This window comes from Dermacentor andersoni, chromosome 6 (genome assembly GCF_023375885.2).
Source record: "Dermacentor andersoni chromosome 6, qqDerAnde1_hic_scaffold, whole genome shotgun sequence".
NCBI lineage: Eukaryota > Metazoa > Arthropoda > Arachnida > Ixodida > Ixodidae > Dermacentor > Dermacentor andersoni.
Window position 1 is genome coordinate 60,248,974 of NC_092819.1, and position 24,865 is coordinate 60,273,838.

Genomic DNA, 24,865 nt, shown 5'->3' on the forward strand with positions numbered 1-24,865 from the left:
AAGTGAATCTCTCCTCTACTACTCACGACTGACGTCGAGTCGTTTCGTGAGATTATTCGATCGGTAGTGCGCGACGAGCTGCGACAGCTGCATCAGGTGCAGCAGCCTTCAGCCAACATCATGCGTATTGCGTGACGAAGTGCGGCATGCCCTTAGTACACCACGTTACGAAGCAGCACTTCCGGCCGCTCCACTTCAGGCATTCATGACTAAGTTCACAGCAGTCCCGTCATCTCCTACCGTGAGGGAATACCAGCGTGCAACTTATGCCGACGCATTGGGGCAGCCTATCGCTGCACCAACGCCGGTACATGCCGTCACCCCGTACTTCATGCTTCAGTCAGTGCAGGCGCTTTCTCATTTTGGAGAGGTTCGCCCAGCCGTACATAAATCGGACATTTGGCTCATTTCGGATCAACGACCGCTCTGTAACCACTGTGGTGAGGCGGGTCTTGTCTGCCGAGAGTGCCAGTACCGCCGCCTTGGACTCCAGAGGTTTCCTGTTAATTCACCCCGACCCCATTTTTCACAACAGCCACCTCAGAGCGACGATTTTATCGCCCGACAGCGCGCGCCACCGTCATCAAGGCGCTAGTCCCGATCGCTGTCATCACGACCATCATATTCGACAGGTGCAGGTCAGACGTCGCAACGATGATCTGGCCCTCGCCTGGAAAGCTAACGTCCGTGGCCTTTCGAAGTGAGGCCGCTGACCCTCGATGTACGGAAGACCTCCAATCAACGCTACCTCAGACTGCCGGAGTCTTGACGGCACCGGTGTCTCGAGCTTGATACCACATTTCAATGAACATACCTGTGCTGATCGACGGTCAAAGTTACTGCTTTAATAGACACTGGCGCTGACTACTCTATTATCGGCGAAAAACTGGCAAGCAATTTAAGGAAAGTTGTCACGCCTTGGACAGGGATGCACGTACGAACAGCTGGCGGACATGTGGTCAAACAACTTGGTGTGCATACTTCCCGGATGCCAATTCGAAACTATACGTTTCCGATCAGTTCCTTTGTCTCGTGTCGCCGTTTTCTTTGTTTAAAGAAAGACAGCGTCGGAGGAGTTCGATATTGGCGCCATACTCTCGTGCGGTATCAGGAGCGAAAAAGCAGTCGTCCGTAATGTTGACACGCGCTTGTGCCACGCGCTTGTACCACGCGCTTGTGCCACGCGCTTGGCCAACTTGCTCCCAGAAGAAGACAAGGACGGCCGGGCAGGTTGACGAGCTCACGTTTTGGTCTTGTCGGTGCTGCGCTGCCCCTTCGACGACTTGGACTTCAATGGCCTGTTTCAGAAGTCGCCTGTCAATTAAACGTGACAATATTATCGAACTCGCAGGAAGCCTGCAGGCTCCGGTAAAATACCTGCGGCGCCCTTAAGGCTGCTGGAACGTACACCGACCCACCACCAAAGGTTTATTTGGTGCCCGGGCCACGCTGGGCTCGAGGATAATGAGGGCGGGCGCATTAGCTCGCGAGTTTGGTAACCGAGTGGCACTCTGACCCTCCATCGTCGCCCGTTCCAATTATAGTAAGAGATCCCTCACGAGTCCCTTATCGGAGAAGAGGAGACCGACCTGAGAAGGATACAGAGGGATGTACTCGTACAAATACGCATCTCAAGATTACATTCTGTACATCCAAGTCTTTAGCCGGGTCCGTAGTGCGGAGGTAGGCCGACATTACCACTGTTCGTAGGGATGTACACATAAGGCCAGAGGCCTGAACTCTAGTTTAGGCAATCAGAATAATTAGTATGGTACGCGACTGGGCTGGTTGGTTTCGATCCATGACGTGATGTAATTAGCGCGGAGCAGTGGTAGGCACAGCTCGCCAGTTCGGACTTGGGGGAGCAAATATTGCTTCTGGATCAAGTCCGGCGGGCCCCGAACGCCAGTGGTGCCCTGGACAGAGGGCTCCACCCATGAAACCTATGTCTACAGACCAATGAAATCCTTGAAAGAACCGAACTGGAAAGACGTGTTCTTCATTACTCATGCACAACATGAAACCACGGATTATAGGCCGCTGACCCTCGATGTACGGAAGACCTCCAATCGACGCGACCTCTGACTGCCGGAGCCTTGACGGCACCGGTGTCTCGGGCTTGAGACCACATTTCAATTAACATACCTGTGCTGATCGACGGTCAAAGTTACTGCTTTAATAGAGGGCCTTTCAACCTCGTCTACACAAATCACCGTGAAACTCTCTGGATAACTGGTTACCATGTGCTCTTCACAGTTTACGATTCTGTATCTAAGACCCTATGTCGGATAGGTCGTCTTCATGCTGTAGCCTCGCAACGTCGTTTAAAAAGTGATACAGCGACCATCATGAACCAGTCTCGTTCACCAAAGGTGTTTCTTAGGCCCCACATCGCAAGAACGAATGATGCCAAAAAAGATTCCTGACGAAGTATGGAGGCCCATTAATCGTTATCGACCGTTAAAGTGAACTCACTTCATTAACTCGTCTCCTGTGCATTAGTCGCAATCCAGCAGAGCCAAGGTTCCTCGCCTTAAACGTTTGTACCCTTATAATGCATATTGACTCGTCCAACGGATGATCACTTTATCATCCATATTTAAAAAAAAGCGTATCATCTTACTAATATATACAAACGACCATGACGGCATGATGTCTTTCACACATTGGCATAATACAAGCATGACAAATCTCTCACCTCATTGATATCATGATATATCATTCATACTATGTATGCATGCATGTCATCCCCCCCAAAGCCTATTCTGACATATACCTTATTTAAGAAACGACCACGATAGCATCACGATGTAGGAGGACGGACAGACAGACAGACAGACAGACAGACAGACAGACAGACAGACAGACAGACAGACAGACAGACAGACAGACAGAGACAGACAGAGACAGACAGACAGACAGACAGACAGACAGACAGACAGACAGACAGATAGCTGTCACAAAGGTTAAAAATCATGACCTTGGCGGCACTCATCGTACTAAACCATTCGACCATCCTTCAAACAAGCACAACAATTTGATTATGAGGCAACCTCGTGCTTAGCAGCATACCAATATCTGCTAAGGGGCCGCGACGACTCTTGTCAGTAAACTAAGGTATACTTTCCACTAAGGAAAACTAACGCAAATACAAACTGCAGGCATGAAGCAGGTGTGTGCGAAAAAGTTAACAGCTAAGCTCTTCAGGTTGGCTTCTCGAAGCATAAGCAATGGCTTTTGCACACAAATAAAGGTCACATAACAATGATTGTCTACACAACCCTTGCCGTTGTACCGGAGTGAAGAGGAACACTAATGTCACTAATTCTTGATCGCGCTGTCCCCTCAAACATAAAACGTAAAGCATTAGGTACAAATTTTTTATACTTACGCACTGTCAATAGCAAGTCCTGATTTAGTTTTCTTGAAGGCCCCCTTTTCGATTTTGTCCAAAAGAAATTCAAAAGCCTTGGTGTTGTGCGAATCCTCGAATGAACCTCCCGTTGCACTAATGGTCAATATTCCAAATGCAAGAACACTACACATTCCGTCGGGGGGAAGAGTATCATCACGAAGGGATTGGCCCGCGATGCAGATCAAGAGTTTTTCCGACTTTCCTGCAAGAAGAAAACGTGGAATATTATGTATGGTAGCACGTTTCATTTCTGCTTTTACAATTATTCAAAGCTTAAAATTCAATTCAAATTCAAATTCAATTCAAGTTCAATTCAATTCAAAGCTTAAAAGCAACAATCGCGTTGAAATATACCATGCTGAACATTATCGAGCCTTTTCAGCACAATTACGGCATTGCTCTGGAAACTTTGTTGCTGAGGATTCTTTTTAGCGGCATTTTAAACCTCCGTTACACGCCGCCGCCATTTTCGACCAGCCACCGCTAATAAGTAATGGCAAACAGACCAATCGCAGACGCCAGCACCACCCTTATCGGGTTATCGGCTTTCACTGTGCCTGATCGTCCCTATCAAAACCCTCTCCTTGTACTATTTATTGGCCGACATCATGAAATAATAAGCAGAGCTATGAATACCATTGGCTACAAAACAGAAAGCCGATGAGGAACTAAACCTTTTCACGTACCTAATTTCACGTACCTTTTCACGTACCTAACTAAACGGCACGTAATGTTTCCCCCTTTAGAAAGATGAAGCACCTGCTCTCCTTCCATCGGATACCGTGACTTCGTGTATGTATTATCACATTTACATTATGTCAGTAAACAAAACCTTGTCACTAGCGCGCATGCCGGCTTCTGTTCTTCGACCGCACGGGAGCATAGGAACCCGTTCGGGTAGTTTGGCTGGGCATGTCCTAACACCATTTTTAATTCAGATATATATATATATATATATATATATATATATATATGTATGTATATATATATATATATATATATATATATATATATATATATATATATATATATATACATACATACATACACGATTGGTCAAAAATTGAGTCACGCAATTGGGTCAAGCATCGGGCGCTATAATGTAAAGCTATTTGCTATTTTTGACCAATCGTATTATTTGGAAGGTAACCAATTCGAAGGTAGTCAAACTATATATATATATATATATATATATATATATATATATATATATATACATATATACATATATATACATATATATATATATATACATATATATACATATATATATATACATATGTATATATATATATGTATATGTATATATATATATATACATTATATATATATATATATATATATATATATATATATATATATATATGTATATACATATATATATATATATATATACATACGATTGGTCAAAAAATTTTAGGACCACCGCCACTTCTGTCTGTCACGCAACGTCACGAAAACTGCGAGCATGCCCCGTCTGATATATGTGAAGACTGATAGGACGCCCCTTTCGTCAATAGCCCTTTGCTGTTTGTCAAGCGTTTTTCGGCTGGGCTCATTTCGCCTGTCCGTCACGTGATGTCATAAACCCGCGTGAAGTGGAGTTCCCCGTTCCGAAAAGAATAGAAGATGACCGCCCGCCGATCGCTCTGCCACCACTGTCGGAGCTACCGGGGGAGCATGGCTTTGCGTATAACAAACTTTTGCGAAGCAGTATAACATTATCGAGCCTTTTCAGCACAATTACGGCATTGCTCTGGAAACTTTGTTGCTGAGGATTCTTTTTAGCGGCATTTTAAACCTCCGTTACACGCCGCCGCCATTTTCGACCAGCCACCGCTAATAAGTAATGGCAAACGGACCAATCGCAGACGCCAGCACCACCCTTATCGGGTTATCAGCTTTCACTGTGCCTGATCGTCCTTATCAATACCCTCTCCACTTGAGCATGCTCTTCCTCTCATGTCAGCCCATGAGATAAGAAATGAAGTTCCAGTTTTTACTGAATGGCAAAGCATCGATTGCGACAGCGAATTAGTACACGGCTATACGAAATAAAGATCGTCGTTTTATCACCCTTATTACAATTCTAAACATTCGCCTAATTACTAACTGAATTGACAAACATGATGTCAGCGCGGACAGACATGAACATATCAACACTCGATGCGCGCGGACGCTAGCGGTCAAAACGTTCGACGCTGATGTGAGAAAGCGCGGCAGGAGCAGCGAGCGAAGTGACCGTGCGGTGTATCACGCAAGAGCAACGAACACAGCACGCACACAGCTATGAGACGCGCGCGGCCGTGCGAGGTGTGCACTTGTTGCTACCTTGCAAGGGAAAGCGCTACTTTCCCATTTTCCTACATTTTGACGCGCGAGACGGAGCCGCGATCGTCAGTTGCCCTTGCGCCCGGTGGCGAAACAAGCAGTTGATGACAGAGCACAACACCGCACCCACCCATGCAATCACTCCTTCCCTCCTTCCCATCCCTCCCGCAGACTTTCGCGCGACGAAAAACGGTGCGTTTGCGCTCCCCTTTCTCCTTCGCGCGCACCAGTTCGAGCTGCGATTGTTGGCTTGCCTCGCGTGATTTCACTCGTACATACTGCATGCGACGCGCGGCGACGATGTTATAGCTCTTGGATGTGATACGGAACATGCAACATCACGGCGACGCCGGTGGATACTGCAAAAATGCGCCTGGAGTGTCCATATTGTTACGCGAACGACTATTTAAAAGGTATTTACAAAAGAACTGCAGCGCTGACCAGTTCAGCTGACAGCTCGAGAGTCAGAGAGCGTTCGTCATCTTCGTCGGGGCGCCCGCGTGCATCGTCCACAAGAAACACACAATATGCACGTATCATTATCCCCGGCAGCAGAAGCACCGTCTCGGTGGTCTAAATATCGGTGAGAACAGGGTAGTATGGTTTGAGGCGTGCGACATGCACAACTTCAGTGGAATTCGGGGCAGATGATCGAGGCACTGGTACTGACTGGGGCAATTTAGTACGTAACTGGAGTCACGGCACGCAGCACTCGTTATGGGCCTGTGTACCGAGACAAGAGTTTTTCCGACAGGCCAACGTGACGAGTCGGGGACCACAGGAGTACCAGAGATCTAGGCCAAAAGTGGACGTCTGTGTTCTCCATCGTACAAACGCCGTTGCTTCTCTTGGGAGGTCAGGAGGTGAGCGCGCGCAATTTCGCGTGCTTCGCCTGCCCTGGTGATGGCGTCAAGTGCATACTCGCTGGTGTCTGCTGCGGAGGATGGAAGGGATGCGTACACTGGCAATGTAGGTTATCGGACAAACAACATAAATAAAGGGAAATAACCGGTAGTGTCGTGACGCGAAGAATTATATGCAAAAGTGACATAGGACAGGGCAAGGTCCCAGTCAGTATGGTCGGACGAGACATACATTGCAAGCATATCTGTTAGGGCGTGATTTAGACGCTCCGTGAGACCATTAGATTGTAGATGGTAACATGTAGTCAGCTTGCACTTGGTTGATCAGTACTGCAGGATGTTTGCGATGGCTTTAGAAAGAATGTCCGACCACGGTCTGTGAGCAGTTGGTGTCGAGCACCATGCTGCAGAATCACGTCGCGTAAAAGAAAATCGGCAACATCTGTGGCGCATCTTGTTGGAAGTGCTCTGGTGATGGCTTAGCGTGTGGCATAACCTGTCGCCGCAGCAACCCACTTGTTGTCAGACGTGGATAGAGGGAAAGGGCCAAGCATTCCAAGCATACGCGAAAGAACGGTTCCGAAGGAATGGCGAGTGGTTGAAGGCACCCGGCAGAGCGTCGATGATGTTTTTCGGCACTGGCTTTTCTCACATGCCGTAACGTATTTCCGGACGGAGCAGCCAAGGCCTGGCCAAAAGAAGCGTCGGCGAATCCGGTGGCAGGTGCAGGAGACGCGAAGGTGACCTGCCGTTGGTAAACCATGAGAAGTTCTTGGAGAACAGTTGACCGGAGGTGCTTAGGAATGTCAAGGAGTAGGGCAGGACCGTCGGGGCGTACATTGTGGCAGCATAATACACCATTCCGGAGAACAAACAGGAGAAAGGACGAATCAGGAGGCGAAGATTCCAAGCCATCAATGATGGCACGCAAGGTGGCATCACGGCGTTGCTCGTCAGCAACGTGTATAGCAGCTGAGACGCAGAAAACGCAAGCGTCGGGTTCTGAGTCAGGGTCGGCGGGTGTTTCGTCCACTGGATAGCGTGATAAACAGTCTGCGTCTTGACCTTACCTATGTGGCATTCTTCAGCGACAATCACACGTTCTGTTGGCTAGCGAATTTAAAGGACCCTTCAGGACGGCTGGCGCAGTCCTGAAGTCCGCGCGCGCCCAAGTCCGGTCGAGAACACTCCGATGCCGATTGCCTATCACGCGCCTTCATTGACGCGCCTCTGCGAGATGAGGATGACGACGCCTTCCTTGGAATAGGCGCAGAACAGCAACGAGACCAGACCTGGAGTTAAAAAAAACCTCGTCGAGTATTTGTAAGGGCACGCCGACGTTGTCCCTAGGGCATTTAAGCGAGGAAGCGAGGTCTTCGCTCTCGCTTCAAGACAAGCAACTCTTAATGATGAACTCACCAGTCCGCGCCAACTACCTTGTTCCCTCAACGCTGCGTCCAGAACTACTGCTCGCCCTACATGACCATCCGACCGCTGGGCACCTCATATTCTCCCCGACGCTATCAAGGATGCAGGAGAGGTGTTACTGGTCGCAGCTTACCTCCGACGTCGCCTGCCACATCCAGAAATGCCGAGACTGCCAGCAACCAGGCGCCACCGACAAGCCCGGTCGAGTCTCCTTGCCGACCATTTCAGCAGATTGGGATGGGCTTGTTTGGCCCCTTTCCGACGTCAAGAACCGAAAATAGGTGGATCGTCGTGGCGACGGACTACCTCACCCGCTTCGCTGAAACGAAAGCTCTGACAAAAGTTAGCGCAGACGAAGTGCTAAAATTCTTAGTCAAGAACATCCTGCTGCGACATGGCGCCCCAGAAGTCCTCATCACCGACAGAGGAACGGCGTTTGCAGCGGAGCTCACCCAAGCCTTTCTGCGATAAAGCAAGACAAGCCACAGCAGGACAACTGCCTACCACCCGCGGACGAATGGTCCTGAATAAAACCCTCGCTGACATGCTAGCAATGTTCGTCGACGTCGACTCAAGACCTGCGATGCCCTACTGCCATACCTAACCTTCGCTTACAACGTGGCGATCATGCCGTTTAGGCTGGTTTACGGCAGGAACGCGACGACGACTCGACACCATGCTGCCGCACGTCACCGACGAAGAAAATATTGACGCCACCACCTATCTCCAGCACGTCAAAGAAGCCTGACAGCTCGCCCTCCAGCGGATCAAGAACCAGCAGATGACCGACAGCCGACACTACAACCTTCGACCACGCTACGTCGAGTACCAGCCCGGCAACCATGTTGGGGTTTGGACCCCAATACGCCGACGAGGTGTTAGCAAGAAGCTATTACGCCGCTATTTCAGACCCTTCAAGATCGGATGCATTGGCGCACTCGACTGTGATGTTGTACCAGACTGCGTTCGTCTGGTACAACATCACAGACGGCATTTACGCCGTCTGTGATTACGCCGTACAACATCACAGACGGCATTTACGCCGTTAACAGCCAGACGGCATTTACGCCGTCTGGTACAACTTTTACGCCGCTATTTCGGACCCTTCAAGATCGGATGCATTGGCGCACTCGACTGTGATGTTGCACCAGACGGCATTTCGCTATCACAGCGTTGCCGCGCACGACCTAAAATATTCCACGTTGTGCGACTTCAGCTGTTACGACTTCAACTGTGTTACTTTGGACTGTTTCTTTGATTCAACAAGAGGGGACACTCGGCGAAAACTGGTAACAGGAAACACGTCACGCCTAGTGTCAACCCCATCCGTTAGCTGACGCGAGCATCGGAAAAAAGAATGTGAAATAAACTTACAGACTATTTTTTATTCTTTCCCGCTAAAACTAATAAGTTTTGCATGTATATGAATTTATACTTCGCGATTTATCTTTCTTGCGTCACGTAGCAACACGCCTGTGGCACGCCTGACGCGCCTTGTGCATGCGTCATTCGTCAAACATGCCACCGAAGCGAGCCAGGCCGGCTCCGCATGTGAAGCTCGCCCGCTCAGCGACCCGTCTCTTTTGGATGTAGCCCGTTCATCAGGCTCGCGGCTTTTTCTTGCGTTCCGTCTGCATTTCGACAGGGCACCGCTGCACTACTGGACTACAGCAAGGTGAGGAATATTGTTTGACAGTCTGCGACGCACTTCAAGCAAATTCAGGCTTACTGCACAAAACCACCTATGTAGTGACGCAATTATCGAAAAACAGCTCCGCCGTCCAGGCCTAGTTAATTTGAGTTAATTACTCGCACGAGATGTTTCCGATGCTTTCTATGGCCTCAAGCATTATTATAACTTATTTCGGTAGTTTTGAGGCACGCTCGCCCTGGCTTTGTGACGAAAAGAACCTCGGCCGTGTGACTCAGTTCATCGTTTACTGAATCTTACCCGGACAAGTTTTGGCGCTTTCTCTGACCGCAGACATCTAATTGCAACTAATTTCGTTACTTTGTGGGGTACTTTTTAAGCACAGTGGCCGCGCTCGGCGTAGTGGAGCAGATGGTGAAAAGCAGCTCGGCTGTGGGCCGCAGTTTCGCATGCACTGAATCTTACTGGGAGAAGTTCGTGACGCATTCTCTGACCCCACAAATTGGTGCAATTCATTTCGTAACTTTTTTGGATACTTTTGAGGCATGCTCGCCGCGCCGGGGTTTGTGAAGGTGTTAGCAAAAAAGCAAGCCGGCCATGGTTAGTTTTGCGTGTACTGAAGTTTGTAACGCTTTCTTTGGCCCTGAAATAACATCTACCTTATTTCGGTACTCACGCTTGTCGAACACGCGGCGAGCGATTACCAAGAGTAGTAACACGGGGGTGTGTTGCTTGCGCCGACAGGACGCGTAAAAGATAACGCCGAGGAACAATACAGGCTTTGCACTCAAATTTGTCTTGAGTGTGACTAGAAGGCATTCTGCGAGCGTGTAACATGGTCTGACTGAGAGCCTCTGTTGTAGCCACCTCTGTACTTGGCCTACCATCGCGTCGACCGAGGCCAAGTTATTTGGAAACGCGCAGTCACCCGTGTATTTGTGCTCTTAAAGTGCAGGAAATAATGCCCGGGAAAGGAGGGATGCCTGAAAATCGGATGTATTCTTCAGATTTTATGGCCTTGCTTGGGAGGAGTTTTGGCTACGAAATGTATGTAAAAGTGAATTTATCTGTAATGCCGTTCATTCACCACTTACGCACGTTTCGCCTGCTTACCTGGTGCCACAACTTTGGATGAATGCAAAAGCCCGGAACGAGCATTTATATAGAACAAAATTTCATGATTTCAGAAGACTTCTTGCGTTTACTTAATGAAATTGCTCGTTACAGATTCGATGGAGGCTTGTAAAGATCGTTCGCAATCATTTTTGCTATTCCGCGCCATGGCCGCGAGGGGTTTAGCAGTAGAAGCTAAAAAAAAGCCGCGCCGATCAGCGGAGCCGCCTTGGCGTGTACCAGCGGGCGTTCAAAACGCGCGCCCAGAAGAGAAACTGGAAGGTGTTAATCCGATCCGCTTGGTGCGCTACAATCGATTCGGCCGCTGGGCTCTATGGGAGTGTCCGCTCCTGTTGAATCTCTCTATGATAAAATTTTCGACGATCCCCGTCTGTGTTCACCGTTGTTGCCATTCTTTGAGTGTAGCCGGTTTTTGAGGGCACAAGTTCGCCCAATAAAACGCTAGTTTCATCATTCCCAGTTTTGCTGCTTTCTTCACCGTCACTACTACGTGAAAATATATACCTCGCGTGCGCAATTGAGAACATAATTTAAATATATCGAACCAATATGAAGCCTATGCATGCTCCTACAACTAACTTTTTTTATTCATTACCTGTAGAATTATCTTTCTGCGTTAGAATATTTCTGCGTTAGAAGAGCAAGTTCAGCGGATCTCCCTTTGCATGCAGTATTACCATGAGCATTATAAAAACAAACATACAGTATTCCATTCATCACGGTGAATGTAACAACGCCCTGGGAAAGTGTTCTCATTCTATCAATGCAAACCAATGGCGCAAATCGCACTTTGCGAGGTTAGTCATCTAAATGAGTTTTAGCAAAACTGAAAGTGTATGTTGAACACTCTGATACCCAATTTATTTCTACAAAAAGGCACTTCCCATCAATCAGTGTTACACGTGGTATGCACATGTATGTATGAGTAATGTATATAATGTATGGGTAATACACGTAACGTACCAATAAAGGTTAGGGAATTAAAATTAGTTTTAAGCTCCTTATGCGTGCATTATCAGGTACACCAGCTATATGCCAAATGGCCTTTTTTTTTTTTTTTGCCCCAGACTAATAGTTGAAAGTTAATATAAACAATGCCTTATAAATTTTCATTTTCTTTTTTTGCAGGTGTAAGTAATGCAGTTTTGCCATGACACCAACGGATTTCTAAAGCTTCTTAATCACATCATTAATATGTCATTGATATGTCTAACAGTTGATTGGCCAAGAAAGATGATCCCTAATTACTACACGAGATCGTTTTGGTTAGAAAAGCACTCGTTTTGTTTGATTGATTGACATTGATTTGCAACAAAAGAATCATGACATCTGAATATATTGCGTAATTTGTTGAATATAGCGTAAATTTTTACAATACGGTTCATGTATTGATTTAAATAGCATTCGCCCTAGAATACTGCCTGGAGGCACACCTGTGCTTATAGCTTTAACAGATGAAATGCTATTATTTATGCGCACACACAGTGTTCGGTACTTTAGGGAGGAAGGAATTCATTAGAAATAGTGGTATACCTCCGATTCTATAGCGTCCAAGTTTCTTCGCAATGTAGCATGATTTAGCCCATCGAATGCTTTCGAAAAGTCTACGCATGCTCCTATAACTCATTTTTATATTAAATACCTGTAGAATTATCTTTCTATCTATCTGCGCTAGAAGAGCAAGTTCGGTGGATGTCCCTTTGCGAAACCCATATTGCGACTTGTTCATCAAATAAATTTAGTTACAAAATTTGAAAACTAATATGTTATGACTGGGAATACTGAGATGGGACGATAATTGCGAAGAAAAATTCTAAAATCCAGCCAGCATCCCGGGAGGTAGCCAACCCTCGTTTGGTACGATCTCGCGCGTCCCAAGCCTGGCGCAAATACCGGACTTCTGTATCACTTTGTAACGACGCGTCCCCAGAGCAAGCTAGGGACGCAACAATCTGACATTTGCAGTTTTTTATCAAAACGTCCCAGTCGAGAAACTTATAAATTTGAGGGAGAGGCAATGCAGTTAAATATCCTGTACACTTAACAAGTCTTATTTGTAAGTAATCACTATGCTGAGCTGAACTATACTTGACAGAGCTAAAAACACGTTGAACCTCTGATGAAGTAGTATGTAGTATGTACAGGCTGTTCACAGCATATGAGTTGTGGGAACTAGTGCCTAGATGGGCGGAAAAAGTCATTTAACGCTTCAGCTTAGCCAGTAGTTGAGAAACTAAATATTTAGCATTATTAATGCAACATCTTCATCAGCATTAGAACGATTGGACAATTCATTTTGTCCCACACGATTTCAAAGAAACGCGGTACAGCCTGAACACCTCCCAATATAGAGGTTTGCGTGTAATTTATATTTAAGGGAATTCGACGCAATGACTTGTGTTGTAAGGTTTTCGAGAACATAAAAGATTCTCTATACGATTGAGAGGAAGAACTCAAACTATGTTTTTGAGAATAAATAATTGCGTCATATGTTTCATCACATGTTGCTTTATGCAGTTCATCCCAAGCAATAAATACCAATCTAGCGCGAAAACATTGGAGTGTATTTCTAGTAATGTTCTGCACTCCCCTATTATTAGGCATAGATTTGTTAATTTTCTTGTGAGCAAATTTGCTGAAAAGAAATAGCAGATCGCTGACATGAACTGCGAGAACATCACTTAAGTGTCACTTGGAGCGAAGTTAGTGATGACGTATATTACGGTGCTTGTATGCATGGTGATACGTGTAAGAGTGTTAATGGTATTAATGCACGAGAAGAAAGGAGGTTAACCGAGGGGCCCGATTTTTATCAGTCATATAAGAAGCCAACAAACAGCGAAATGCGAAGGTTGTGGGTTCGGTTCCCACCTGCCGCGGTAGCTCAATTGGTAGAGCATCGCACGCGAAATGCGAAGGTTGTGGTTTGGGTTCCCACCTGCGGCAAGTTGTTTTTTCATCCACTTTAATTTCCATTAATTTATTGTTTCTTTATTTCATTTATTAAGCACAAGTAATTTCCCCTATGTTGTCCTTGGTGTGAGGTCTGAGTGGTGGCGCTGGCTAACGCTCCCAGGGTTCTAGTACTCAAAAGTGGATGGGGAAACGCCGCCGTGATAGCTCAATTGGTAGAGCATCGCACGCGAAATGCGAAGGTTGTGGGTTCGGTTCCCACCTGCGGCAAGTTTTTTCATCCACTTTAATTTCCAATTATTTATCGTTACTTTATTTCACATATTAAGCGCAAGTAATGTCCCCTATCCTTGGTGTCAGTGTTTGTTGGCTTCTCATGATATCGCCCGTCTATGTCACTTACGCTCTTCTTTCGAAGCAATCCAGTCTTCTTGTGGGCACACAACTACAGAGCACCGCGTGAACACGGGGTTCTCATTCCCCACTGCGACAACGAGCATATCGTGTTTCTCCAACTGAGCACCGTGCGATTAAGAGCTTGTCAAGTGCATGCTTCGACGTCAGATTGTGATGTATTATCACAGCTCATGGACCTTCCCGGTGGTGCTTGTAAAAACAAAGAATATTAGTTTTTCTGTTCACTATCGCCGTTTTAATGCGATCGCATTCATGACGCCCTCGATTGCTTACAAGGGTTTCCATACTCACCACTTGTGCTTTGATATTGGCATGTTCCCATGACTCACGCTTACCGGCCAAAGCTGCACTTGTGAGAGTTTCGCGCGATCCTACCGTTGTAAGTACGTCAGTACACGTTATACGCAGTCAAGACGAGTTGTGAAATCTGGAGGAAGACGACAATATTGTCGAGATAGTACAGACACGTGCCATTTTAAGCCAAATGCGGTACGATCACGTTAAACTCGTACAATCCGTCCATGTTACAGTCCAGCTGTTCTGCGTGGCTTAATATGGCACACTTGTCTGTGCCACCTCGGCGATACTGTGTTTGCTCCTGATCTCACGAATCATTTTGACCGCCTCTGTCGTGTACTGTGGTGCCTAGCAAATACCGGGTGTCAATTGAATTTGACAAAAGTGCCACTTTGCCGCAACGCAGTTAACCATCATCGGCCACGTCGTGTAAGCCCGGCATAGTTCCACTAATTTTCGCATACCAATTATAGTGAAATACCTTCACTGTTTTGTTGGCTTGTGTTAGCATTCTCATCGCTTTATTCGCAATTTCGTGTGCATTACAAGCCCTCTAACAAAACTTCTGGGCGGCGTCAGTAGCCTTTCATTGTGGACTTCAGCTCATGACCGCGGGGAAAATAGACATGCAAGCGACATCGGCATCGACGTAGTCCTAGTCGAGCGAAAACCTAGTTGCCCGGAATATGCTATGACATGACAGCTGTACTTAGAATTGGATGCCAGAGTCGCAGAAAAAGAAAGCCTAGACACCACATGGACTTTTACGATTACCTACTTGTACGAATGCTGTTAGTTCTTTGAACAGGGCGCCTTGCTCGCGGGGCACTTCGCCTACAACACTGACAACGTCGTATGTAATCCCGACCGAAAACAAGTGGACGCCGATGCTCTTTCATTCTGCTCTGTCATAGAGTACTCGTGCTTCATTCCTTGCGCCGTTCTTCCGCCTTCAATATTGACAACATAGCTTATGGGCAGCGCCACCACTCCTGAATAGCTGCTCTCTTCGACCATTTCCAACAAGCCGACACCTTCCCACCTCTCGCGCACTTAACAGTCACATACCTTTCCAGCACGTGGCAGACCCATGTTTGAAAACACATGTGATTTCGTTTACACTTCATGGTTGATAACACCGTGTTCTTCCCGCCTTTAAGAGCTCTTCTGCGTACGTGTTGCTTTTTCTTTGGGCGTTATTTAACGCTTAACGATGCTTCAACCATTTTCAATCACGTTTCTTTGTCCACCTTTTTTTTCCTGTGCGCAAATATTTGCTTTATTTAGTTGTATGACTTGAACGCTTTTGTTCATGCTTTTGCCCTTTATCTTGGCCTTTCAAAGTGCTATGTGCAATCAATAAAAAAAACGAAGGAATAAAGAAAATTCACTAACCTGGCGGAGATGTCGACGGGCTTGTGCTCGGTAGTACTGTTTAAAGGAAAATGTGCTTTGCGTAAGAGTTGGAATATTCACGTGCGCTAAATACAACTGCAGCATAAAAAGTGCATATATTGCCAACATTGCCGACAAGCTGCCAAGTGTGCTGCGCCGGCTATTACCACGAGTTACTGATGACACACCTTTGATAATGCGGAGCGCTTATACGCTTACTGCAGCGAAACAACGCGTGCACCATGCTGCCTACAGAAGTGGAACAATCGCGACACTTGCAGCTGATCCAGTCGCCCCTTGTTCGCACAATCTACGACGCTTTTTCTGGAATTGAAACATGCAGCGTCTCGACTAAAGGCTATGACCCAGCGCCAACAGAAATCTGCACCGACGCCCTTCTTATGCAATGTGAACTTTATGCGGCCATGCCTACCTTTTTTTAACTGCCGCATGGTAAATCTAAAGCAAGCACCCACATCTTCCTCACGTAGACCAGCCTTCTCCTCCGCTGGCACCTCACAAAGAGTTTGCTTACTGGTTTCCTGGGCTGTGGCGTTTATGTTTAGACAAGGATTTTCCGAACTTCCCTGTCTTCAGCTGTAAATATGAAGACCACAGTCTGTGCGAGATTCGCAAGACTGGAATAAAACCCTTACTGTATTAGGTATATGCACAACTCATTCTGGACTATTGGGTATGTATCACTAAGCTTGAGTGCCATCTTGGCCAATGCTCAAGAATGGTCATGTATCATATTGACTCAAGGCTCAAGAATGCTAAATGTATCTAGATACGTATCATATTTATCTGTCATATTGAATGAAAAGTTTTCTGGTTTTAAGTATCGAAACTACGCAATGATGACAGATGCCGTAGTGGAGGACTATAGGCTAGCTTTGACTAGGGGCGTGCCAATACCGGACATTCGAATCGAATATCGCATCGAATCAAGAAAAAAAACGACCATCGTATCCAATATTGAATATAAGAAATTTTTCAGTAAATTTAATGCTTAAAATTTTGCGCAACAAAATACGGTGCTGCGCATGTTCGGCAGCCGCCTTCCATTGTACAACAAAAATATTGCAAGTAATACAGAAGTAGACAAAGATATACAGGACGGTCTTCTCTTATTAAAGGGAACACCAAATTAGCACCGATTACGGCTCGGTTCTAGTATATGAACTGGAACATTTCTTAATGCAGGTTTTATTCATTAAAATCAATGGCTTTGTTTTGCATTTTTCTCCTGAAGCAAACAAAAAGTATTGATGTTCTTACTGAATACGAAAGCGGCACTCAGTATAATAGTGGGCCTGTGCTCTGTGGCATTTTATTTTATTCATCGCAGTTTTTCTTCCAGTTTTTAAACGACCTTACGGTAAGCTTATCGTAAGGTCAACCTGCGCGCCAGATGAGAGACAGCGCGTCACGTGACTGATGTTAACCTGGCAATTTTGTATTATCTCTGCACTTTACGGGATAATCATCCCCGTAAGGTGTCCTCCCTTTCCATGAAAAGACACCTGCAATAATGTGCACGGGAGCGACGTTGGCCTAGTTGGTGGTCCATCGTAGGTAGCTTCTTTATGTAAAGGGCGAATCACCCGAACGGTATAAGGTGCACTTTATCAAAATAAGATTTCTCGCAGCAGTGCACGCTCACACATGCATTGCCCCCTTTGTGAATCGTGTATGTGATAACGCTATATGCCACAATGTAGAGCCAAGTTGTTTCCACTCATCAGGCGAATGTTGGTTCCGTGTTCTCTGAGGCTAACATTGAGGCCCCGTCCGCTTTAGCCTATGTACAGGGTTGTCCACCCTTAGTACGCACACGGCGCAGCCTGGTTGCGCTCCGCGGAACGCCAGATCCCACGGCTAAAGACACGGCGCGGCCACGCATGGAAGTTAAGCGCCGCAGACACAAAGGGCCTTGGAGGTGGGGCTTGTCGCCGTGCTTTAGCAGACGACACACGACACGACGCCCTACCTCCACGTGAGGCGGTGCCGTGTCACTGGTCCTGTGCGCTGGCGCTCCTCGTAGCGAAACCAGGCTGCGCTGTGTGCGTACTAAGAGTGGACGTCTCTGTACGCCCGGCTTGAACAATGGATTCTGCCTCAATGCTCAGCTTGGAGAACAGGAAAACAACCTTCACCAGAAGCAACGGAGCAACTTGGCGCTACATTGTGACAGTTCTGCATGCGCACCAAACTTTCACGCATGTAGTAATATCGGGAGATACCGACAAGCTTACGTGCGTTTTATAGCCGATGTGTTCATGGCATGCGGGAGGGGGTGCTTGTTCTATTGTTCTATTTGTTACTTTGTTGCAATAAAGACAATGGTGTTACTTAGCCTATCTGTTGTCAACTTTTCAGTCCTCGTGCGATGCGCTCTTTCTCCTTCTAAATACAGTAATGTATTGATATACTTGTGCCTGTGATGAGTGGAGAACGCGAGGCCACGGTAAAACGAAGTGGACAACAAAGACTGTGCGCGCGTACGTAAGCGTGGTGCTTGCGAAAAAACTAGGATGAAGATCCAAGGAATAGGGCACGTTGTGCAAAAAGAAAAAAAAAACATGAAACGTAGTCAAAAAACGGGCATCTATGGAGCTCAAAAGAACAGTAAAAAAAATAGACTTCCGAATGTGCTTATCAGAACAGATTTGAGCATTTTGAAACTACACTCGTGATGGCCATCATCAGCGCACTCCGCAAGACAAGGGAGAGAATGCCGTGAGCTTAATGGGTTGTCGATGTGAAGGCGTCAAATGTCCCATTGAGCGAAAAAGCCGGCGGCGTCTGTCGCAGCAGCGAAGCGCTACCTCATTTGCCATTGGCTGAGACCGCACGTCAGGAGTGAGGCACGCTCGTGACGAGGCCTGACAGCCAAGCGCGCTAGCTCACGAGTTCTCGACCTCGGAAGCCAAGGTTATCAGCGCACCCCTTAACCGCACAGGCTCCCGCCGGTCAGCGCTAAATCGGTTAAGGCAAAATCAAAACACGCCTAACGTCTCTACGCACTCGCTTCCTCGTGAGAAGTTCAATTTGACATTAATGCTTTAGCATAGACAACTCATAAGTGCTTTGGTGTACTTGGTGTTGTCAGATTTTAGAAAAAAGGTTGAGGATTATTGGTAGGATTATTCCTTTTGTCCCTTGTTTAGCACAGTGCATTGATCGTCATGTTGAAGTACAGGAGCGCCAGAAAAAGGTTGACAGTCAATTATCTTTGCATGATCACTTAGTCCATCTGATTCCACCTTAATGCGTATTGCTTTAATTTGTACAAACCTTAATCAACCTTGCTTTAATGCTTACCGAACGCAATTCACGTTAATCTACCTTGGTACACCTTTTCTAATTTGTGCCAGAATTAATTTCGCTTAATCCAACGTTCTCTAATTGATACCAATTCTTATTCACCGTGTTCTAATTTGTACCAATCTCAATCCACCTAATCAGCTTTAATGCACCTTAATCGACCGATTTTTTGTGCGACTAGTTGCTGACAACGCCGGCTTTGATGCGTCATGGCACAGATAATGCTTTCGCGTTAAAAGGGCCAAGCGTATAACAGAATGTGGCGGACTTCCAGGAAGCGACACAGAAAGAAAGGCGGCCTCCGCATCAGGAGCTAAGGACAGTCTGACGAGCTCCGGTTCTGAGTCACCAGGACTCCACCTGACCGGGGCAACCTGTCAACCTGTTTCTACGCTTGGCGACTGCGCGTGAAGGCGGAATGTGGGCATTCGGGCTGCAGAGCTCGCTTATAGCATCTTGGCCAGGCTGTGCTGTTTTCCTGTGGTTTCATTTTCAAGGTTCCGGGCGCGGCTCACCCTTCGTCTCGGTCAGCTGTCATCCTTTGTGAGCTTTGCTTTGTGAGCTCAGCGTCGCTTCCCTCTCTCCACCTTTTTGTCCTCTTCTCTTCTCTTGTGTCCGTGTCTGCACGCCTTACCCCTTCTTTGCATTATGAATCCTTACCAACTAGCTACATTTTCTGTCGTTCTAACCTCCTTCCCCAGGCCTCGCCTTACCGTCATGCAGTCCTGAAGGACTTGTAGGACTGCACTGTGTTAATCATGTTATCGTTATCGCATGCTGCGACTTATGTAATGTGTTTTGTTGGCATCGACTGTCGCAATTGCTCTTTAAGTTTTAGTTACTATCATGCACTCTTTTTCCAGTCTTACGGGAATGAATGATTGTTCAGAGGAAAAGAAAGAACCTACGTGGTTACTGGAGATAATAAAATTAGTTTTGCTCGACAGAATAAATCGCACTAGAAAAAAAATTGACAATAGACTTACTTCATTGAAGTCAAAGCTAGTATCTTGGCTATCCAAAGCTAAGCTTCTTGGAAAAATAACCCCGATAGATTATGTGCCTACTTGAAACTACATGCACAAAATTAATAAAAATAAACGACTTTAGAAAGTTCACAAAGCGACCTGCATTTGCGACACAATTATTGGCGATAGGCGCTGCTGTGCTGCGCGTCAAGTGGACGGTCTCCGCATTCGCGCGGTGCAACACAACGTAATCCTCATCAAGCGCTTTGCCGCGTTCAATATGTCGAGGGCGTTTCTGAAGTTCTTTGTTTGATAACTTTGGTGGATGTTCTGGACGACGATACCGTTCTCGCCGACAGAGATATATATACGACATCATTCGCCTTTCACTTTATTTTGCGACGGTAGTTAAAATAACGATGAATAGCTTCTTGTAATTCCTGTTCCTGTTCAAAAGTAAAAATTTTTTTTCTGTTTCTAGAGACCGAATTTTCCCCTCGCGATACTCATAGTCGTACTATTTACGTGCAAATACGGTAATTACTTTAGGGGCTAAGAGCGCGAAAAGGCGAAGGACAAGAATGGGAACACACACCAGCGCTGACATATAATTGAATTCTTTGTTAACATATAATTGAATTCTTTGTTAAAGAAGGAAACAAATATGCGTCAGTACAGACAGTACTGACGCAAGACGCACCATTCGCTGCGGTAGCAGCAGACTCAACGATTTCACGCGCACTATCGCAACGAATGGTCATCTTCAGTCGGCACTGTCTTTGGCCTTTGTTATACACCTTTATTTTCTTCAGGTATATATTTGTGTTTCTTTTCGTAACAAAGCATTCAGTAGTCACTTAGTTCTGGTGTTTGTTCCCCTTGTCCGGCTTTTGGCGCTGTTCCCCAATCGTTTATGTAGCGACTAGCCCAAGCATTCACTCTCTACTTTAGTAAACAACATTAACAAGCTGGTTAGCACAAGGCGCTGCATGTTATGTGTTTAGCATGCTCAACAACCTGATAGTCATATGCTGAAGCCGGAACTTTCATCAGAAACATTGATGCCCCTCATCCGTCCCGTCTATAACTTCTCTTTGTAACATACAGGAAAACTGAAACATTCAAGTCTGCCCATCCCTAAATTTCAAGTAGGCCAAGCCTGAAATTTCAAGTTCCCCAAACACCAAATTTCAATTTGTGCCACCCGCAAATTAAATTGACCCAACAGAAATTTACGTTGGCCCACGCCCAACTTTAAGTTTCCCCACCCAGACAATGAGCTACCCCAATTATGTTCAGTGAAGGCTTATGTATCACTACGGGTATACACTGTGATCAATCTATTCTGTTTCGATTGTTCTTAATCACCTACATTTACATTATAATCGGTTAAATGTCCTAATTTCGCAAATTGCGCATTTTCGAGCGGATAATCGGCATTACACTTTTGACGGGACACAGATTTTCATGGGTTACCCGCAAAAGAATGCTTACGTATTGAAAACTCAACTTTAGAAGGTATAAAACAGCTGGGTATCGGAGCAATATTGCCGAGAAGCTGATGGAGAATTACCAATATTCGCACACTCTAGTACGGCATTCTTCATGATAAAAGCATGGAGCTCCTATTCTACATAACGCTATAACACAGTATTGAAAGAATACTGCTCAGGAGCTAATTCCTAGGGGAAATTTTGCCTTCCAAACAATTTCAGTCAGGTATTATTCTCTCAATTGTTCTTTGTGCGCTAATGCTTGCGTTATTTATTTGTACGGCTTGTACACATCTTCACTAGATTTTCATTTTTCATCCCTCTTTGCCCTTGACAACCGCCGTATGAGCTACAACAAAAAACAAGAAAAAGACACTTACAGGTCTGGGGTGACGATGTCCTTGGCGTTGTCAGCGGAGCTGTTCGAAGAATATGTATCATTCATTAGAGTTGGGTGTTTCAAATGCCTTAAAGAATGTCGAATATGAAACGTAAAGAATATAAAACAGCTGCACATATTACTAATATTGCCGACAAGCTACCAAGAACTACGGCGGAGCTAATAATACGAGTGACTGATGCTACACCTTCAACAATGAAGAGTGTTCAGATGCCGACCAAGGGCAAGCCACGTATGCTCAATGCTGTGTATAGACGAGTGTAACGGATGCGATCCAAAACACGGGGGCTTAAGTATTTTGCAATCGCCCCTTATTCACACCGTCTAGGATGGCTTTCTTCCTGATAAAAACATGAAGCTGCTACTCTACAGAACGCTATGATACAGTATCGGCACAAAACTGCTCCAGAGCTAGTTCCTATGGGGAATTTTTGCTTCCAAATTCTCATTTTTAAACCCTCCATCTTGCTCTTCGAACCGCCTTATGTACTGCACCAAAAAACAAGAAAAACAATTACACTTAAATGGCGGTGGTGGCGGCGTGCTAGTTGTTATCAGTGCTGTCAGAAGAAAATGTACTGTGCATCAGTTGGGCGTTTCACGTGCCCTAAAGCTGCACATATTACTAATATTGCGGACAAGCTGCCAAGTGTACTACGGTATAGCTACTGTGGTACAAAATTTGTAAACAGGGATAAGGTGCCTCAGAAAGGCACCTTCTCCCTGTTTACAAACTTTATACTACAACTCCACCTGCCTGCCCCTTTCTTGATTTTGGAAGCCACTGAAGCCACACCGGACAGGCCGCCATTGGAATATGAACCTGGCAACGTTTAGCGCTAGAACGTTACCCAGTGAGGCGAGTGTAGCAGTGCTATTGGAGGAATTAGAGGGCAGTAAATGGGATATAATAGGGCTCAGTGAAGTTAGGAGGCCAAAAGAAGCATATACAGCGCTAAAAAGCGGGCACGTCCTGTGCTACCGGGGCTTAGCGGAGAGACGAGAACTAGGAGTCGGATTCCGGATTAAAAAGAATATAGCTGGTAAGATACAGGAATTCTATTGCATTAATGAGAGGGTTGCAGGTCTTGTTGTGAAACCTAATAAGAGGTAAAAAATGAAGGTTGTACAGGTCTACGCCCCTACATCCAGTCAAGATGACCAGGAAGTCCAACGCTTTTATGAAGACGTGGAATCGTGGAATCGATGATCGGTAGAGTGAAAACAAAATACACTATACTAATGGGCGACTTTAATGCCAAGGTAGGCAAGAAGCAGGTTGGAGACAAGGCAGTGGGGGAATATGGCATAGGCACTAGGAATAGCAGGGGAGAGCTTAATATTAGAGCTTGCAGAACAGAATAATATGCGGACAATGAATACCTTCTTCCGCCCGAACGACGAGACTAGAAATGAAATAGACTTCATACTCTGCGCTAACCCTGGCATCATACAAGGTGTGGACGTGCTCAGCAAGGTGCGCTGCAGTGACCATAGGATGGTAAGAACTCGAATTAGCCTAGACCTGAGGAGGGAACGGAAGAAACTGGTACATGAGAAGCCTATCGATGAGTTAGCGGTAAAAGGAAAATAGAGGAATTCCAGATCAAGCTACAGAACAGGTATTCGACTTTAACTCAGGAAGAGGACCTTAGTGTTGAAGCAATGAACGACTATCTTGTGGGCATCATTAATGAGTGTGTATCGCAGGAGACGAAAGATCTGATCAAGAAACGCCAATGTATGAAAGCCTCTAACCCTACAGCTAGAATAGAACTGGCAGAACTTTCGAAGTTAAGCGTAAGACAGCTGACATAAGGAAGTATAATATGGATAGAATTGAACATGCTCTCAGGAACGATGGAAGCCTAAAAGCAGTGAAGAAGAAACTAGGAATTGGCAAGAATCAGATGTATGAGTTAAGAGACAAAGCCGGCAATATCATTACTAATATGGATGAGATAGTTCAAGTGACTGAGGAGTTCTATAGAGATTTATACAGTACCAGTGGCACCCACGACGACCATGGAAGAGAGAATAGTCTAGAGGAATTCAAAATCCCACAGGTAACGCCGGAAGAAGTAAAGAAAGCCTTGGAAGATATTCAAAGGGGGAAGGCATCTGGGGAGGATCAGGCAACAGCAGATTTGTTGAAGGATGGTGGGCAGATTGTTCTAGAGAAACTGGCCACCCTGTATACGCAATGCCTCATGCCCTGGAGCGTACCGGAATCTTGGAAGAACGCTAACATAATCCTAATCCATAAGAAAGGGGACGCCAAGGACTTGAAAAATTATAGACCGATCAGCTTACTGTCAGTTGCCTACAAACTATTTACTAAGGTAATCGCAAATAGAATCAGGAACACCTTAGACTTCTGTCAAGCAAAGGACCAGGCAGGATTCCGTAAAGGGTACTCAACAATAGACCATATTCACGCTATCAATCAGCTGATAGAGAAATGTGCGCAATATAACCAACCCTTATATATAGCTTTCATTGATTACGAGAAACCTCAGCAGTCATGGAGGCATTACGGAATCAGGGTGTAGACGAGCCGTGTGTAAAAATACTGAAAGATATCTATAACGGCTCCACAGCCACCGTAGTCCTCCAGAAAGAAAGCAACAAAATCCCAATAAAGAAAGGCGTCAGGCAGGGAGATACGATCTCTCCAGTGCTATTCACAGCGTGTTTACAGGAGGTATTCAGAGACCTGGATTGGGAAGAATTGGGGATAAACGTTAATGAAGAATACCTTAGTAACTTGCGATTCGCTGATGATATTGCCTTGCTTAGTAACTCAGGGGACCAATTGCAATGCATGCTC

General features: G+C 45.9%; 1 protein-coding gene across 1 annotated transcript in view; it reads right to left on the reverse strand.

The window, feature by feature from the left end:
• LOC129382502 (uncharacterized) overlaps positions 1-24,865 on the reverse strand; it is a 122,243-nt gene that overhangs the window by 33,780 nt on the left and 63,598 nt on the right. Inside the window, exons 23-25 of the mRNA XM_055066555.2 lie at positions 22,016-22,054; positions 15,845-15,880; positions 3,392-3,617 (exon numbers count right to left, since the gene is read on the reverse strand). Of these exons, the coding sequence (XP_054922530.1) occupies positions 3,392-3,617; positions 15,845-15,880; positions 22,016-22,054 (301 nt within the window). The remainder of the gene's footprint in view (positions 1-3,391; positions 3,618-15,844; positions 15,881-22,015; positions 22,055-24,865) is intronic.